We start from the raw sequence: 18,394 nt of genomic DNA, 5'->3' as shown, positions 1-18,394 counted from the left end.
TTTGTGACTACTGATTTTTGTATTTTGGATATATTCCTTCTCACAGCAGTGTATGAAATTATTTTTATTATTGTTTTTATGGAAAACATTAATTGTTAATGTTTTTTTTTCCAGCAGCTTTCAATGTGGCTTTTTGTTGTGCTGACGATTTTTCTACATTATTACTTCGTCCCATTGCACTTTTGCTTGTGGTACTGTCTACTGTGTGATGTTTAAGTACGATACAATAATTAACTAACAAATATGCTAAATACAATTATTTAATTAACAATGTAAACAGCAGTAGTAAAAATATGAATGTATGTGTGTGATAAATTTATTCACAGATAAAGTCTGTCACAATGGTTTTACTTAGTATGAATCAAAATTAACCGCTAATCACTGGTGCTGTATGCGGTAGATGAATTAATCTAACTTTATCCTACATAAAGAAATGTAGAAATTATTTTCTAATTTAAATAGTTTGTAATTATTTTATAAATTACAAATCAAAATTACAATTTAAATACTCCATAAAAGAAATTCAGACCTTAAATATGTTTAAAATATATTTATTTATTTTATTGATTTATACATATCAAATTCTATTCAAATGATCAAATATAACGATATATAAAATAAGTATTTGATTTTGGATTTTTGTGTAACTGTTAGACTTCTATGGCATTTCTATCACCTAGGTTCTAGATTCTAGAACCTGTTCTAAGTAAGAAAACTGTAAAAATCCAAAGTATGGGACAGATGGGAGGTAGTAGGGAATAGGGGGGTAAGGGAGAAGATGGAATGTGAAAGAATGCAGCATCAATTTTCTACTAGTTTCATAATGCCAGGCAATGCCCAGGCAAGTCTGTCAGCTGGCTTGTGTACACCACAAAAAAAGTGCCATTCCCATCCCCCCAAGACTCAGAGCGGAGCTACCGATGCTAACAGACTGCAGCAGCAGCAGCTTCAGAGGAGCTGTGGCTCCTAAACTCCAAGCAGAGGTTCAGCTCCAACAGACAGATGAAACTAAGCTCTAAAACTCTGCTTTAAACGCTAAGATGCTGAGCTTCTACTTTAAAGTTAGGAGAATATTTATGAAATGTTATACTCAGAGAGCCTTATAGTGAGAGAACAGTTTTTGCCTAGGCGACTCTGGGACAATGGACAAGATGGAAATATGTTGAACTTGAATGGCAAGTGTTTTATATTCAATGCATGTCAGGAAGTATATTTCATGAATTTTCATAATATTGCATTTATTTATTTATGCGTTACCTTATGTACTGATTTACCCTGCAGTCTGTCTTGTTTCTTATTGTCTCTTGTAAATGTTTGTGTTTATGGATCTTTGCATGTTTTTTTATAGAAGGGTTTATTCTTTATTTTAATCATTATTAAGACGATTTCATCTCTTGTTTAAAATCTCTCCTGCATTGGACAACCTTCTCAATATTGTCAGTATTACAGAGGGTTGTCTTCTCTAGGTAGATATTCTGAACTTTAACAGTAGCATCAGGTGTGACTCTGTCCTCTGGTGGTTTCACCTACGCTGCTCTCAGAAGCATCTCAGAGGTTCCTTTACGCAGGTTCACTGACGTTCTGTAACTTGGCTGTGGTTGGTGGCTCACAGAAGCTGCCTGAGCTTTGGTTGCATTTTCTGAACTTGTCAGAACTTTCAATCAAGGTTCTAATAGTTGACCCTGAAAGGATCCTCACAGGCTCCATCCCATCATGTTCTTTCAGGTTCTTCTGAAGATTACCACTGAGCTGTAAGGTACCTGGGCTTGGTAACTTTCTTAGCTTTTTCACTAACAGTGTGATGAATGACTTATATAATATACTGATTCAGAAGATCTATTTTCTAGTTCCACCGTTGTTCCAATGAAGACAGCGAGAAGCTGGAGCAACTCGCTGACTGGGCTGCTGCCACTGATTTATGTTGCTCCAACACATGATGAAACATAAAATAGTTGCTGTTCCATCTGGCCTCCTGTGTACGTTTCTCCTCTTGATCCAGACCTCAGAACAAAGTTTTTCCACATCCGTCTGAGTTCACATTAAAACACAGATAATCTACATACTCACATTATGGTGCACTCAAGCACACTTCATAAACTACATCACTTTATTGAAATACCTCTCTTTTTTTTTTTAGACATTTTATAAGCAGGATCTTCCTCAGAATTTCAAAAAATACCATTTTCAACTCAGTTTACTGTTGTGCACTGGTTTTCTTAAAAAAGGACTGGATCAAAACAGCCATCATTTCTAAACTGGTCAGCTTTATGAATGCTGTAAAATAATAAAGTCAAATTATTATTAGAAAATTTCAACCTAAAAAAAGCACATCACAGGATTAAGGAAACACCTTTTTGTGTTTTCACAAAACAGTGCTTTTTTTATTTTTACTGAATGTTTGAATCCTAGTTTAGCTCATTTAATTATAAGGAGGACTTGAACTAAATTGGAATACATGTCATGTTTTAATAAATACAGTTTTGATCCGGTCTGCTTGGATAAATAATATCGCAAACGTCACCTTCAGTTCTTTGAACACTGTGGTGTAGTTATATCTTCCTCCCAGCAGGGGGCAGTGCAGCAGCGTTGCTTCCAGGTGGAACTCCTGCTAACAATGGCAGCCTCGTCGGAGTTACAGCTGGATCACCTCCCCTCAGACCCGCTTCTCCACGTCCTGTCCTACCTGAGCTTCAGAGACCTGGTCCAGTAGGTATCAGACTCCATGCAGACAGCAAATATAAAGCAAAGGTTGTTTAATAACAGAGACGGAGCAAGCTACAGGATGCTAACGGCTAACAGCTGCAGCTTAGCCTGACACGTAACTGCTGGTTTTGTTTAGATTTCTACTAAAATATGATGTAAAAATTACTGTCAGCTGGTCACAGCCTCTAGTTAGAGATTAAAGAATAAAATTAAGGAGTTCATATCACACTGAGACAGTAAAATGACTTTAAAAGTAAAGATAAAGATCTTGTTTACAGTTAGCTTCATGCTAACAGCTGCAGTTTGTTTATTTTGAGCTGTTCATTAATGAACTGATCTGAGCTAAACTAAGGGAATAAAATCCACCTGGGGTGATTCAGTTAGATGAACAACATGTTACAGAACATCTGAAGTTACTGTAATTAAGAAATAATGCTGGTTGTAACTGTTTAAAAGTGACTGATTATAACTGAGAAATGATCAGTTAAAGGAGTTTAATGTGTTGGAAACATTTAACATTAACCAGAGAGAGTTAAACAAGAATAAAACTACCTGCTGAAAGGACTTCTCCATGTTAGGATGAGCTGTGTTTACAGAAAGCTGCTGTTACCCAACTCAATTTTAACTGATGACAGCTGATCAGCAGCAGGAACAAAACAAACATGATCAGAAACATCCAAACCAACTCCAGGCTGCTGAAATAAACTTTCACCAACATGTAGTCAAAAATAACAACCCAGTTTTATCAGCGTCATTTTTAATGTAGTAAAAATACTCCGTTTTACAGGTTTCATATAAAAAGTACAGTTTTATAAGCTCTGTGTTGTCAAAGTAGTTTTATTTTGTACCTTCATGTAGTAAAGATAAGCATATTATTCTAGTTGTTGTGAATGCGCAGTTTTATCAATTTACTATAAAAATTAATGTGTGATTAGTTTCACAGTACACATTTTGAGCTTTTTGTATTCTTAGTATTTGTGTTATATCTGGTGTCTGCATGTGGTAAAAATACATTTCAAAAAACTTATACTGACAATATAAATGTGATTATTGGCAGATGCTAAAATTATTTAGTCTTATGAGCTGTTTGTAATCAATACTTTTTTTTAAAGTAAAAAATAATAAATTTAAGCCGATTCCTGTTTTCAGCTCGATGCTTTAAAACATTTCTTTCCCCATTGGTTTGTATAAATATAGTTGTACCCCTAATGTTGAGGTTTTATCAACTTCTTCAAATAAACTCATTTCTATCAACTTTCAGTTTTAAAAGCTTATGAATTTCCTGCCTTTAGTGGATCAGTTAGCTGTGAAATACTGAGATTTCTGATATAACTACAGGGTAATTTCATCACATGTCCGTCACGTTTTATATTAGCATCAGTGGAACCGTCAGTATTAATAATAATGATAATTATCTGAACATGTAAATGAGCATCTGAGCATTGAAGTTATTGTTTCTAACCCCTCTTGGTTCGCAGCTGCAGCTACGCCAGTAAGAGGCTCAATGAGCTGTCCAAACACAACCCGCTATGGAAACGTCACTGCTGCAAACACTGGTTGCTGACAGAGTAAGTCCACTTTAAATGCTTTCATACCATTTTAACCTCACAGGAGCCTGACCTGAACTGTCTGTTTGCTTGTGCAGTGCTGACCGGCTGCAGCGGGGCCTGTCCTGGCACGGCCTCTTTAAGCTCTACTACTCGGATCTGGGCCGGTACATTCAGTACTACGTGGTGCTGAAGAAAGCCTGGGAGAAGCTAAAAAGCTTCCTGCAGCAGAGATGTCCTCGTATGATTGTTTCACTCAAAGGTAACAGAAACAGACGTCAGCTACATGAGGAGACCCGAACACTTTTAGAGCCACAGTTAACCTGTTGGGTTCTGGATTCCTTTCCAGACGGAGCCACAGAGGGAGAGCTAGACGACATCGAGGCTCAGATCAGGTGTAAACTTCCAGATGATTACCGCTGCTCGTACCGGATCCACAACGGCCAGAAACTGGTGATCCCAGGGTCAGTGTGTGGCCAGTGTTCTCTTCCTCTGTTTGAACATCCCAGTCTAACCAGTCTCTCTCTGGGTCCTCAGGCTGATGGGCAGCATGTCCCTGTCCAACCACTACCGCTCGGAGGTGCTGCTGGACGTGGAGACGGCAGCCGGAGGCTTCCAGCACAGGAAAGGGATGAGACGCTCCCTACCGCTCACCTTCTGCTTCCACACCGGCCTCAGCCAGTATGTGGCGCTGGAGGACGCCGAGGGACGCAAGAAAGGAGAGAGCTTCTACCCCTGCCCTGTTTGTACACTTCCTGTCTGCCTGTTCTTTAGGATTAAATGTATAAATCAGGCTGTTAATCAATTTTCTGTCTTTTTACAGGATCAAACTGCTCAGGATCCATCAGCCATCGATATGTTCATCACAGGTCTGTTGTCATGTTGTTCAAACCTTTCTGCAGATGGGAATCTCTTCGGTTTGAATGTTAAACCAGTGGAGATCCAGATGCTTTGATATAAACGTTCCCCATGAGGAGTTGAGACAAACTGTTCATCTGTGTTTTCAGGCTCCAGTTTCCTTTACTGGTTCAACACCTACGTCAACAACGTTGTTACAGGAGAATATCCCATCATCAAAGACCAGATCTTCAGGTGAGTGGGACTCCTGAGTCATGCAGAGTAAAGTTTGTGTTTAAAAGAAAACTCAGTTTGTTTTGTCTGCAGGTATACGCATGAAACAGGCTGCGTGGCGACCACTGGTGACATCACAGTCTCCGTTTCTACCTCCTTCCTGCCGGAGCTGTCATCAGTCCACCCGCCGCACTTCTTCTTCACCTACCGCATCAGGTACGGCTCCGTCAGAGCGACTCAGACCTGATCCGGTCTCTGCCGAGTTTAATGAGTAAAAACCATCTGTTTGCAGGATCGAAATGTCCAGAAACGCTTCCCCTGATGCTGCGTGTCAGCTGGACAGCCGCTACTGGAAAATCACCACCTCTGACGGAAACGTGGAGGAAGTTCAGGGTCCGGGTGTAGTCGGTATGTCCCCATCTCCTCCAGCTTCCCTCTGATTGGTCTGGTTGGTCCATGCTAGGTGCTGAATGTAGCCATGTTTCTGTGCAGGAGAGTTTCCAGTCATGACGCCTGGAAAGGTTCACGAGTACGCCAGCTGCACCACCTTCTCCACCCCGTCAGAGTTCATGGAGGGTCACTACACCTTCCACAGGCTAGGTGGCGCTCTGTTTTTCCTTATTCAGCTGCAGCAGAGACAGGTCTTCTGTTTGTGATGGTTGATCTAATGCCGGTTTGTCTTTCAGTCAACAAGGAAGAAGTTTTCCAGGTGGCCATCCCTCGCTTTCACATGGTCTGTCCTCCATACAGAGAGCCGGAGTCTCGAACAGTAAGAAACAACCTTTACCTGCTTTCCTTTCATGGCCCACATCTTATAATCTGTCTGCGACGTTCCTTTAGTCTGGACAAGTCGGAATCTAGATTTTATTCTCTATCATAGATCCATGGTGCCACCTAACTGATCTGGGGCTTCCTGTTTGATCTGACACTCTTCTTCTCGTTTTGTTTCTGTGCAGCAGAAGGCTTCGACCAGCCACACGACTCCCAATGATAACGATGGCAAAGACGACGATGATGATCACGACAGAGGAAGGTTCGGTGGTCTGAGAGGTATCAACATCTCTGCCTTGGAGGGTTCGCGGTGCCCCAAATTCACCTGACCTGCTGACGGAGCTGCAGCGCTAACAAAGAGCCATAAACTATAACTCAAACTGAATCACTTGAACTTCCAGTTGCCAAACTACATCTGATTCCTGCAGTGTTTGCAGGAGAAGCTCCTTCGATCTGTTATTTTTTCCTTTTTAAGAATAACGACCAGATTTAGGTTGAAGACACAGAAGAAACAATCCGTTTCTGATCTAGTCGATGCTGAAGACTCCTCATCGTACGGCGAGAACAAACCAAAGCTTTGGTTTATCGTCAGAGCTGTAGAGGCTTTTCATCTCGTTACAGACCAAGTTTATTCCTGATCCAAACATCTTCTAACATTCCTAAACCTGAAGAGAAACGGAAATACGTTGGATGTTTTATATTTTTGCTTTAAAAACAGATTACACGCCTTCCCCTGAGAGAAAAGAAAGTTAAACAGGTTTAGAAGTCAGATCCCACTCGGGTGATTTGCTTTTAATTTGCCATCTAGTGGATAAGCACAGTATTACACCCTTGTTTGCTTCCCAGATTAGTTTTTTTTTCCTGTGATGTTGGGTCTTGATAAGCTTTGATGCTTTTTTTAAGTTTATTTCTTTAAGTTTTCAAACCAAACAGTAAAAGTCACGTTTTCAAGTCAATATGTGGGCAAGAAATGAGCAGAACTTTGGTTTCGGGAGTTAAATGCAGATTATATTGATGTTTTTTCATATATATATATGATATAGACAATGAGGAGAAGTGTGCTGATTTTGATGAGGTTTTGGGTTTAAGTGTTGCTGGGTTCTATAAAACTTTCTGGTTTTGTTTTGGTTGGATGCAGAATGGCGGCGGATTTGTTTTTCTATGTTCGGGTCAAATAAAAACACATTCTGTGAATCTCTGTTCTGGATCTTTGGACGTTTTGTCGAAGGCCGTTGTTTTCAAGGATACTGATGGTGACAGAGGAAAAAGGCCTTAAATCTAAAAACAAACATTTTATTTTGTGTTAATGAAAAGGTTTGATGGTTTGAAAACACTCAGTCTAGTTAATCGTCGTCCTCATCCTCCTGCTCTTCCTCTTCCCCCCTCCTCTCTAAGCTCCTGCGCCTCCTCATCCCTCTTGTCTCCTTCCTCTCCTCTGGCTCCTCCTCAACCTCTTCCTCCAGCTCCCCTCTCCCTCCCCCTCCTCCAGACATGCCTCCCTCCTCCTCCCGGGCGTTGCAGCGGCTGCAGTGCCGCCTGAAGCCTCCCAGGAACTCTGAGCGGAACCAGCAGAAGGGGCAGGCGTAGCGTCCAGGTCGGTGGGCGGTGCGGACGTGCTGCTGCAGTCGGCTGGGCAGGAAGAACTTCTGGGGGCACTCCTTACAGCCGTACCGCCGCTCCACGTCGTGGTGTCGCTCGATGTGTGTGAGGACGAACCCTGCAGAGACCAGCAGAACTTCAGCTGAGGATGTGGATTCACCAGCAGGTGATTCTGTTTGTGCAAAAACAGGCTAATGTTCCCAGCTAGCAGAGTTTAGTGATTTAGCCTTCTCTGTTTTGTTGTGGAGTCACTTTTTAAAGTCGCCCTACAGAATGTATAAAATACTACCAAAATAAGCACTAAGAGCTGTGGACCTTTGAGCCTGGATGGAGCTAATCTACATGGAAAATGTGAAGCCTTTAAAGCACCTTTGAGTTTGCTCCTCCAGTTGCAGACCAGGCACACGAAGCGGTGAGAGACGAAGCCCACCAACTTTTCCGTCACCTTTATCTCCTCCTTCATCATCTCCTCGCTCAGCCCTATCCCGTCCTCTTCCTCGACCCCGCCCATCTGCACCTCCCGGCTCCTGGTGAGGGCGTGGCTGGCGTATATTTTCGGGATCTCGTGTTTGCGCACGATGTGGCTGACGGAGACGGATTTCTGTTTGTGGCTCCAGCCGCAGATTTTGCAGTGGAACAAGATGCCATCGTACGTCAGCACGCACTTCTTCTCTTCATCGCCGGTTTTCACCTCTGCAGGAACCTCAGTGTTCTGCTCTTCCTCCGCATCATCTTCACTGCTCCCTTTTCTTCCAGGAGCATCTGTCTCTCTCTCTTTCTCCTCCTCACCCTGAACGCTCTGTTTGTTTTTAGGAGGGTCTTTCTCTCCATCTTCTTCCTTTCCTGCATCCTCACTGTTCCTTTTACTTTCAGGACCACCCTCCTCTTCACCCTCGTTGCTTCTCTTCCTGTTAGGACCTTCAATATTTTGGTGTTCTTCCGGAGCTTTCTTTTCTCCATCCTCTTCCTTTACCTTACCCTCATCGCCCTGTTTCCTTTTAGAAGCATCCTTCTCACCCTCCTCCGTTTCACCTCTCTTCCTTTCAGGAGCCTCGTCTCCCTCCTCCTTACATTTCATCCTATCAGGAGCCTCCTTGTCTCTCTCCTCCGTAGTTCTCTTTTTTTCAGGAGCCTCCTCCTCTTCTCCCTGTTCCTCCTCCCCTCCTCCGCACTCCCTATTTACCATGCAGTGTCGGGCGATGATGTGCTTGTAGAGTTTGGTGAAGTCCCGGTACGTGTAGAAGCACTCGGAGCAGTGGAAGAGCCGCCCGCTGCTCTGGTACATCAGGATGTTGCCAAGGCGACCCACCGCCACGCCGTCCAGGCAGGTGGGGTGGGACGCCGCCAGGTGGGACAGCTGCTGGGCGTGGCTCTTGGACAGATGGCCGCAGTGGGGGCACTGAAGGTGGGCGGCCACCCCACCACCCGCTTCACCTCGAGTGTGGATGACGACGGACATTGCTGCTAGGAGACATCAGGACAAACAGATGTAACAGTGTCAGTTTATGAGCTAATAAGGTCTCATGTTTTAACCTTACTGGGATCTTGCTTGATAGACCAGCAGTAGAGCATCATTGTGAAGAGGAGTGACAGAGCTGCTGTATTCAGCCTGTAAAACTCTGTAGTTGCAGTTTCATCTTTTTTCCCATTCATCAGGGACAGCTTCCCTGTATATTTATTTTTTATCATTACTCATTTTTAGGTGTAATATTTTAGGTTTATTATTTAAATATTAAATATCATCAGTCAGTCATTTTCTACCGCTTATTCCATAGTGGGTCGCGGGGGAGCTGGTGCCTATCTCCAGCAGTCTATGGGTGAGAGGCAGGGTTCACCCTGGACAAGTCGACAGTCCATCTCAGGGCAACACACAAACAACCACGCACACACTCATTCATACACCTAAGGGCAATTTAGAGAGACCAATTAACCTGACTGGCATGTCTTTGGACTGTGGGAGGAAGCCGGAGTACCTGGTGAGAACCCACGCATGCACGGGGAGAACATGCAAACTCCATGCAGAAAGACCCCAGGCCAGGAATCAAACCCAGGACCTTCTTGCTGCAAGGCACAAGTGCTACCAACTGCGCCACCGTGCAACCATAATAATAATATTAATATATATAAAGGTTTAATATTTTTAGTGCTTTCCAAGTCCCAGCCACTTTACTACTGATGGACTGAATTTCCCTATAAATAAATAGATAAATAAATAATCTGCTCTATTTTTCTGTGTTAGAAAATGCTTTCCAAGGAGAAATGTCCAGTATGGTTAAATTAAAACCACTAAAGGCTTAAAGGCTATCAGTTATTTTAATTTCTTTATTTTTAGTTGAATTTATTGTTAATCAATTAATGAGCACATTGTTAGCCCTAAAATAGTCTCAGTCCAGAAATGTCGCTTTCTGTTAAACTATGCTTATTATAATAACATATTTTATCGTTTGGCAGTTGATCTACCTTCCTTTGTTCATGTTTAATGTTTTTCCTCCTCCTCTCTCCGGTGTTATTCCCAGTTTTGTCCTGGTTGTGTGACAACACAGTAATAACAGTCCAGATCTAACGGAGCTCAGCTAACATGCTAACAGAATTAAAAACTCCATTTTCAGCGCTGTTTTTACCCCCCAATCTGCGCTGCTGCCTCTGCTTGGCTGTGCTGACCCACCGCAGTCTGGACGGACCGTAAAACCAGTACAGAGGAATGTTTTTTTTTAACTGGTTTGAATACTAATGTTAGCTCTAAACCCACCGGACTGCCTCTGCCTCCCAGGGTTAGCTGGCGATGCACTTCCGTGTTTACCTCCTGCGCAGCCAATCACAGAGCAGAGATTGTACATCGCGAGATCTCTGACATGGGCGCAATAATCAAGAAAATCAGTGTTTGCAATTCTGGATTACTTCTTTATTATTACGTTATTTCCAAATATTAGCTTATTACATATTCATGTAACGTCAACTGAATAATGTCATTCTAACTTTTTACATAAACCACAAACTGAAATTTACTTTTTCATCCTAATAATTTGCAGATTGTAAGTTTCAAACATTGCATATAGTATTTTACAGATATGTCATCCAGTGTCAGAAAGACAATTTGTTTTTATATTTACAGCCAAATCTCTGAAAATCCAAAAATAAAACAGTTTAACAAAACATAACTTTAGATTTTACACCAGTTCCACTGGCTTCCTGTTTGTCAAGGAATAGAAAGGGTTCTGCTGTTGGTCTTATAAAGGACTGATATTCATTATATTCAATAAGTAGTCAGTCAGTCAGTTAGTCAGTCTGACTGACTGACTATTCAATAAGTAATATAATATATATACATACACATATATATATAAACAGGGGGTTGAACAATGAAACTGAAACACCTGTCATTTTAGTGTGGGAGGTTTCATGGCTAAACTGGACCAGCCTGGTAGCCAGTCTTCACTGATTGCACATTGTACCAGTAAGAGCAGAGTGTGAAGGTTCAATTAGCAGGGTAAGAGCACAGTTTTGCTCAAAATATTGAAATGCACGCAACATTATGGGTGACATACCAGAGTTCAAAAGAGGACAAATTGTTGGTGCACGTCTTGCTGGAGCATCTGTGACCAAGACAGCAAGTCTTTGTGATGTATCAAGAGCCACGGTATCCAGGGTAATGTCAGCATACCACCAAGAAGGACGAACCACATCCAACAGGATTAACTGTGGATGCAAGAGGAAGCTGTCTGAAAGGGATGTTCGGGTGCTAACCCGGATTGTATCCAAAAAACATAAAACCATTGTATTGGCCACAAAAGGAGGCCCTACACCATACTAATAAATTATTGTGGTCTAAAACCATGTGTTTCAGTTTCATTGTCCAACCCCTGTATATATATATATATATATATATATATATAAACTTATTTCTTTCAGGAGCCTCGTCTCCCTCCTCCTTACATTTCTTTCTATCGGGAATATATATATTCAATAAGTTACTAAAGACTAAAAGTACCTCTTGAAAATAAAATAATGACATACTGAAAATAATGAGTTATTAAAAATACTTTTCATTTTAGTCCACATTTCTGTTTTAAAATGTTTTTATAGTCTGATCTAATATTGTAATCCTAAATGTCATGTTTTCATTGACTGTAGGCAGAATATTATTATAATTAACTTAAATAAAGGCTTTAAAACAACAGTCTGTGTGTAATTCATTTATATAAAGTGTTTCAATTATTGATGGAGTTACTGGAATAAATCAACTTCAATGAAATTCTAATTAATTGAATATGACTGATTATGGTTGCTTGTTAAGAACCACGCAGACCCCTCAGGTCTTCAGAGACCTGCTGACTCAGGATTCCCAGAACCAGAACTAAACAAGGAGAGGCAGAATTTAGTTTCTGTGCTCCTCAGATCTGGAACAAACCACCTAAAAACCTGAGATGTTCAGAAACTGTTGGTTCCTTTAAAATCCTCGGTAATGAATTTTTTGCCCGATCACTGATGAGTGATTGAAGCTCAGACTAGATTATGTTTGCATTTTAACATTTTAGGTTTTTATGCAATGCGTTTAAAGCTTAAATGATTTTTGTTGTTTTAATCAGTTTCCTTTCATTTCCCATAAAGCACTTTGGTTTGACTTGTCTTTCACTGGTGCTGCAAAAATCAGGTTTCCTCCATCAAAGTTCTTCTGAAAAACTCACTGAAAACTAAGCACATCTCATTAGGTTTGCAAAATAGTTTATTAGGAATTCCAGGTGCAGTAAATTGAAGATATGAATTACTCTTAAAACTGAAACAATCAGTGTGAATTAGAGTGTTTTACTTCCTCAGTGTTGGACAGATTCTATCACCCAAAGAAGCAGAAATGCAGAAAATAATCTAAAATGAGGAGAAGATGCTAAATCATGCAATAATTAATAACAAGGAAATAGATAAATGTATTAGAAACAAACAAATTTACTGAAACAGGAGATTTAAAATGTAAACACGTGGAGATAGAGTAATGAAACAATGTATTTATGTAAATCGGCACCTTTTTATTCTATGTTTTCAGATTTAGTCTTTCATTCAAACATTGCTCTGACTTTCTGTGTGTGTTTCTTGCTGCCTTGTCTTTTTTTTCTGTGGGTTTGCAACCTGAAAACTAGGAGGGCGAAAAGGATCACTGATCAGGAAGCAGGTGCTGGAGGCTTTTATTGTGAAGGGATGGAGGAGGAGAGATGGTCAGAGGGAGGACTCCGCATTTGAACTTGTGTTTTCAATCTGTCTTTGCTTGGATTCACACACACATATATCCAGTGAGGTAAACATGCTCTGCTTTAAAGGTAAGAAAACAATCTTTGGAGTTGTGTGTATTTTCTTATGTTTAAAACAGGCCAGCAGTGTTTGTTTCTGAGCAGATAAAGGCTTTAATGGAGGGAATAAATTGCTGATGAGCACCAGTGTTTTGAGATTACAGCGGGTGCAGCTCTTTTAACTACTGTTGCCACGGTTACTGCCATGATGCTCATCAGAGTCCTGTTTTTGCAGCCCTTGGGATGGTTGCTGTACGCCTCTGAGAGCTTGTGGCTTGTACCAGTCTCTGTAGGTCAGGAGACGTGTGCATTCTTCGCTCGGCTGCGTGTCAGCCGGTGTGTTTGTGTGTTTAATAAGCGTCGGCCTGTTGAGGCAGGCTGAAACATCCCATTCAGCCTCTCAAACACACACACATCACAGAGATTGCTGCAGCTGCACCAAACAAGCTTTTACACTAACTTTGGCACCATCCTCCACATGTTTTCCTCCAGTTTAGTCCTGTTCCAGCTGACTGAAGTTGTTTTGTCTCTTGCTGTTCTGACTGAAACTTCAAGGTTGTTTTTCATCCCGCTAAGGCTGAGGTGTTGTCCTGTTATTTGGTTTTTTGGAGGCAGTGTTCTGTTTCACCGGGTTCTTTTGCATCTGTCTGGACTTCTGTTGTTCTTTGTGATCTTTGTTTCTTCTGCAGAAAAGGCTTTCTTTGCAATGCATTTGCTTTGCTGCTCCTAATCCTAACACTTTTGTGTTTTCCACCTTTTTTTCCTCATTTGTTTATTTTCCTCATCATGTCTGTGTGTTTGCTGATAATTCATCTGTCTTTGTTGTCAGGCTGAATTTCTTTACAATTGTTCTTTTTTCAGTGTCTGTTTTTTAGGGCATCTTTTAAATCAAACTTCTTTGCTTCTTTTTTGTGATAAGATTCATCTCAAGGTTCTTTACAAGACAAATAGATCCAATTCATATCCAGTTCAGTGTGGATTATCGTTGAGCTTAAATTCAGTTCATCCTGTAATTCCAACTGGTATAAACTGATCTATCTAAGGAAGCCCTCATTCTGAGCAAGCATGTGGCAACAGCTGGAGGAACGGCCTCCCTTATAACAGAAAGAAACATCCAACAGAACCAGGGTCATTATATGGACCTATCGGACATGACGAAGCAGAGGTTGTGAGGTTTGAAAGAAAACACAGGGAAATCAGGAATCCAGTTAAACTGAGAAGCAGGCGTACTTTCTACGTAGGAAAAAACAGAAACAAACTCACAGGTCATGGCAGCAATATCTGCTCAGTTTTAAACTTTACACAGTATTACACATTCCTTTCTTCAGCTTTCAGCATTTACTTTAAAACACAGTTACAAAACCATGACTTCATTCTTTTTATTCATACTTTACAAATGATTAATGTTATATTTCTTTCATATATAGCTGATTGAGAATGTCAAACCTTAATGTTTTTTCCTCTAATTCTCAGTTCTTAACCACATTTCAATCATACATCTTTTAACTTGTTAATCAAAGACTACTAATTTCATTTAATACATGTGAAAGAATGTAAAATCATCATACATCATTTCTTTGGATATACTTGTTTATATTTTTGCAAAAGATAAGACAGATAACATGTGGCTCCACACAGACCTCTCCAGTCTCTCAGTTCCAGAATATGAGAACAAGCTTGTTTTACTCCTCACTGCTTCAACTGTGTATTTTAATAATTATTGCATGGATTACACATAAGGATATTTATTGTAACTTTTATAGAGTTAACTGTGAGCAGTTACTAAATGTTGCATGGATTACATGGAAAGATCTCACCTTATTTTGACACTGTAAATGATGCACAAATGTTTTATATCAAGGCAAAGTAGCAGAAGGAAAAGTGGCCACCAGATCGTCTGACAGCCTGACCCATTTTATTTAATTTAATTTAATGTAAGTCAGAACTTTCAGTATGTTTGGAGCTATCCCCAAAATGCATGTTTTTCATGATTTCCTGCAAGTTTCATGGTAAAGAGGTAAAAGAAAGGCAACATTCCCAGTGAACTGATTTTCACTTGGCACAGATTTATTGCTTCTAATGTCTGCAACATGAAAACTCAGTGCATCAAATGTGTGTCCAGTGGTCAGATCCAGTCCATTTAGGAATCAGCATGAAACTGTACAAGAAAAGACATTAAATGTTCACATTCAGTAGCTAAGCATCAGTGTGTTAAAGTCTAACGTTAAGGTTCTGTTTCATTTTAAAAAGTTAACATGCTCCTTTTCCATTATTCCAGAGGACAGCCAGACGTTTTACTATAATTTATTGTATTTTTTCTGTTTATCTGACAGAACATCTTTTTCTAAAGCAATTATTGTCCAACTGAGTGGAAATGGACCCAAATAAAAGCTCCTGTAATCCATCAGATTTTAAACTTTGCCTCCAGCAGAAGATTTATCATAAAAACCAAGACGCTCACTTCCAGAAACAGGAATCAAACTGTCTGGAGGACCAGGAGCATACAGGAACAGGCTGGAGATTGAGGGGAATTGTGCTCCTGTGTCAGTCAGGTGATCCAATCAGCTAATAATCAGATCAATGTGACTGACCATCAGACAGAGAAACCCTCTGTTTGTAAGTTAAGGTTTCTCTTCTCCTGCTTTTGGCTGAGAGACAATTTAATGCTCGCCTGGAGGAGCGTCTTTCACATCTCTCTCTCTCTGCAGCTTCAGTTGTTTCCTCCTCAGTGTGTCTGTCGTCAAAAAATCTCCTCACAGATCCACAGTTTTCACTTTCAGACCAAACCTGCCGCAGGTTTACTCCTGAAGTCTTCTCACGCAACAGCAAGCTCAGACCTTCAAGACACACAGCTGGTCTGCCAACGGGAGATCATTATTAAAATCATCAGGCTGTCACTTTAACATCAGAGCTGAATAGGTTTTCCCTTTCTGCTGGTTTTCAATCCCCGCGGGGTAGTTTTATGGATGTTTGTGGACATTTTGCAGCATTTTTAAGAATTAAAGTTATATTTGAGGGTTCATTTTTTTCAGTTTTATCTCCTTTTTGTGCAAATCTGTGACTTTTTTCTCTCTTTCAGTGAATATTTGTGTCTTGTAGCATCAGTGTGGTAATAACCTCTTAAACCCTCCATACTGGGGAAAGAATTGAAACTTTTTTTTCTACTTTCAATATTGTTATTCCCGTAGTTAAACATAGACACATGTAGCATCCACAGGGATATTAGAATCTGGGCTAAAAGTTTATATAAACCATTTCTACGAACAACAGAAAGTAAACAAAATCCACAAAATGGCGTCTCAGCAGTTCCCCAAACGGCTGCCACACATCCAGTATGTGTGCTGAAAGTAGAGATCTCACAGGTTACAAATATATAAGTTTTGTCTCATATCCAGACAGGATTTACTCAACCAGCAGAAAGGAAGATCAGAATTATCACTCGTCTTTGAGAAACATAATTCTGAACTTAATGATTATATAAATAGTTTGTACGTTCTGAGAAAAACTCTATTAGATTTGGGCGTTTTAATTCAAGCATAAACGTCCTAAAAACCCCTTGAGGCCACACAGGTTAAGTAGCAGTCTGCTGGTAATAATGAGCTTCTGTTGATTTATAACCACGGTTTTTACCGTCATTTTGTCAGTTTGTGGTTGTTGCAGGGCTTTGAAGTAGCATTTATACATGTTGCAGCCGCAAACCCAAAAGTGTTTTTTGCCATTTAATATGTGATAGACCAACACAAAGTTCTGAAAAGAAAATGTTGCATGGTCTCCACTATAGCTGCTCGATACACTAATTCACAATCGTCATCATGTACCAGTGTGTGCATGACTTGGATGCAGTATTTGGTAGGATACTATATTTCAAGTATCCTGCAGTAAGGCTCCATATCCATTGTATATTTGGCCAGCTGGATGAGCTAATGATCACACCTTTTAGTGGCTGAGATGTTGAACCTCACAGAGATTTGTGGAGACATTGTGTTATGCAAAGATAGAACAGTGTCAGAACATAAAGGGCTAATTGTAATCACCGTCCTTATCACTCATTTCTGCATTAGTATCACAATTAAATACTTTGTTTTCATCATTTTACTAATCTAAGTGAAATCTAGGACAACCAGCCACTGATATATATTACTGGATTGGACGTCCTGTGACCAATGCATGACACACGTGAACCAGTGCTATGCGTTGAGTCAGGACTGCTGCAGAAGCAGCATCAGAAGTAAACAAAACTGGTTCTTCTGAAACGGCAAGAAAGGTCTATGAGTGGAACAACGTGTTGCTTTGACGGTTTGACTTGATTGTAAGTGAGAAAAAGGGTTAGGGTTACACAGGGTTGGTACAGGTATGCCATGAAAGGTAGAACAATGTTTATAATACTAAAACAAAACATTTTACCTGGTTAAATAAAGATTATATAACATATATATTACAATGGTTTAAATTTTCATATACAGTAATTTATTAATAGAGTTTATGAAGGGAACACAGAATCTGAATTCCATTAAACATTTTTTTTCAGATTCAGTTCTTTAACCATCTTCTAAAATTTGCAATATCCTTTGGAATAACATAACATTTGTTTTATTAAGTTTGTTTTGGCCTCTGAGATTTCTCAACATGGAACTAACCTCATTAAGCTAGTTTAGCTGGAGAGGCTATGCTTGTGTTTAGTCCCTTATAACCTAATATTAATTTAAAGCAGTCTGCTGCATCGGAGGCCAGAGCTGTCCTATTTTCAATCCTCTCTGCTCCTCTCTGGTTGTCTCTGTGTCTGCTCTGCTATGACAGACTGCCTCAGAAGAAGAAAGGAGGTTGTGTCTGTGTTCAGTCTGGGAGGTTCAGCGAGGCAGATACCCCAGTGAGCCGCACGAACGACATGGATAGTTAATGTAAAAAACCAAATGCTACCTGAACAGAGCCTTCTGCCCTTCGCTGATAGCTGAGCGGGAAATGTTCTGGTGCTCCCGATGGCCAGTCCGCCCCTGGGCCCAGGTCACAGGAGTCACATGAACCCTCTTTTAATATATCAGTTTAGAAATTTCAGCATCAAGGCCAGAAACCAACAAACTGTGATACAATAAATCCCAGCTATGCAGCCTGAGCTTTTAAAAATCAATTGATAGCGTAGCGATCTTAAAAGCACAATCGATATAGCTTTCACACTATAATACGCTGCTTGTAGAGTTATGTTTAGGGAGAGTAAATATTTCTATGTATCATAACATCTGCATATTCCTCAGCTTTAATATTTGAGCCATATTTTCAAATAAACGGATAAGAAATGAGGGCACTGTAACGGTTTTAGTGAAAGATTCATGCTTAGGATGGGCCAGCTGCAGACCTACAAAGACTTGGACGTCCACCTAAACCAGGCGAGGAGAGCACTAACCAATGAAGCAGACATGTTCTCTGACC

The 18,394-nt window shown here is 40.4% G+C and overlaps 2 protein-coding genes across 3 annotated transcripts; one reads left to right on the top strand and one right to left on the bottom strand.

Moving 5' to 3' along the window:
- The first annotated feature begins 2,549 nt into the window (after positions 1-2,549).
- Positions 2,550-7,286, top strand: fbxo3 (F-box protein 3). 2 transcript variants are annotated; one of them, XM_047355809.1, is made up of 12 exons: positions 2,550-2,706; positions 4,182-4,271; positions 4,349-4,512; positions 4,600-4,714; positions 4,788-4,992; positions 5,074-5,119; positions 5,258-5,342; positions 5,415-5,537; positions 5,614-5,729; positions 5,814-5,921; positions 6,008-6,090; positions 6,281-7,286. In XM_047355809.1, the coding sequence occupies exons 1-12, from the start codon at positions 2,615-2,617 to the stop codon at positions 6,419-6,421; spliced, it is 1,368 nt and encodes a 455-aa protein (XP_047211765.1). In that variant the 5' UTR covers positions 2,550-2,614; the 3' UTR covers positions 6,422-7,286. The 2 variants fall into 2 exon arrangements, with proteins under 2 accessions (XP_047211765.1, XP_047211764.1); XM_047355808.1 differs by having other exon boundaries at positions 6,278-7,286.
- Positions 7,287-7,364: 78 nt separating this feature from the next.
- On the bottom strand, positions 7,365-10,528 carry LOC124861163 (myoneurin-like). Its single transcript, XM_047354686.1, has 3 exons — positions 10,441-10,528; positions 8,061-9,155; positions 7,365-7,809 (listed from the first exon to the last, which is right to left on the bottom strand). Exons 1-3 carry the CDS (start codon positions 10,526-10,528, stop codon positions 7,436-7,438), a joined length of 1,557 nt encoding a protein of 518 aa, XP_047210642.1. The 3' UTR covers positions 7,365-7,435.
- Between the last annotated feature and the right edge of the window lie 7,866 nt (positions 10,529-18,394).

Source organism: Girardinichthys multiradiatus, chromosome 24 (assembly GCF_021462225.1).
Source record: "Girardinichthys multiradiatus isolate DD_20200921_A chromosome 24, DD_fGirMul_XY1, whole genome shotgun sequence".
Lineage (NCBI taxonomy): Eukaryota > Metazoa > Chordata > Actinopteri > Cyprinodontiformes > Goodeidae > Girardinichthys > Girardinichthys multiradiatus.
Note: the sequence above shows the minus strand (reverse complement) of the source record. Positions and strands in the feature narration are given on the sequence as shown.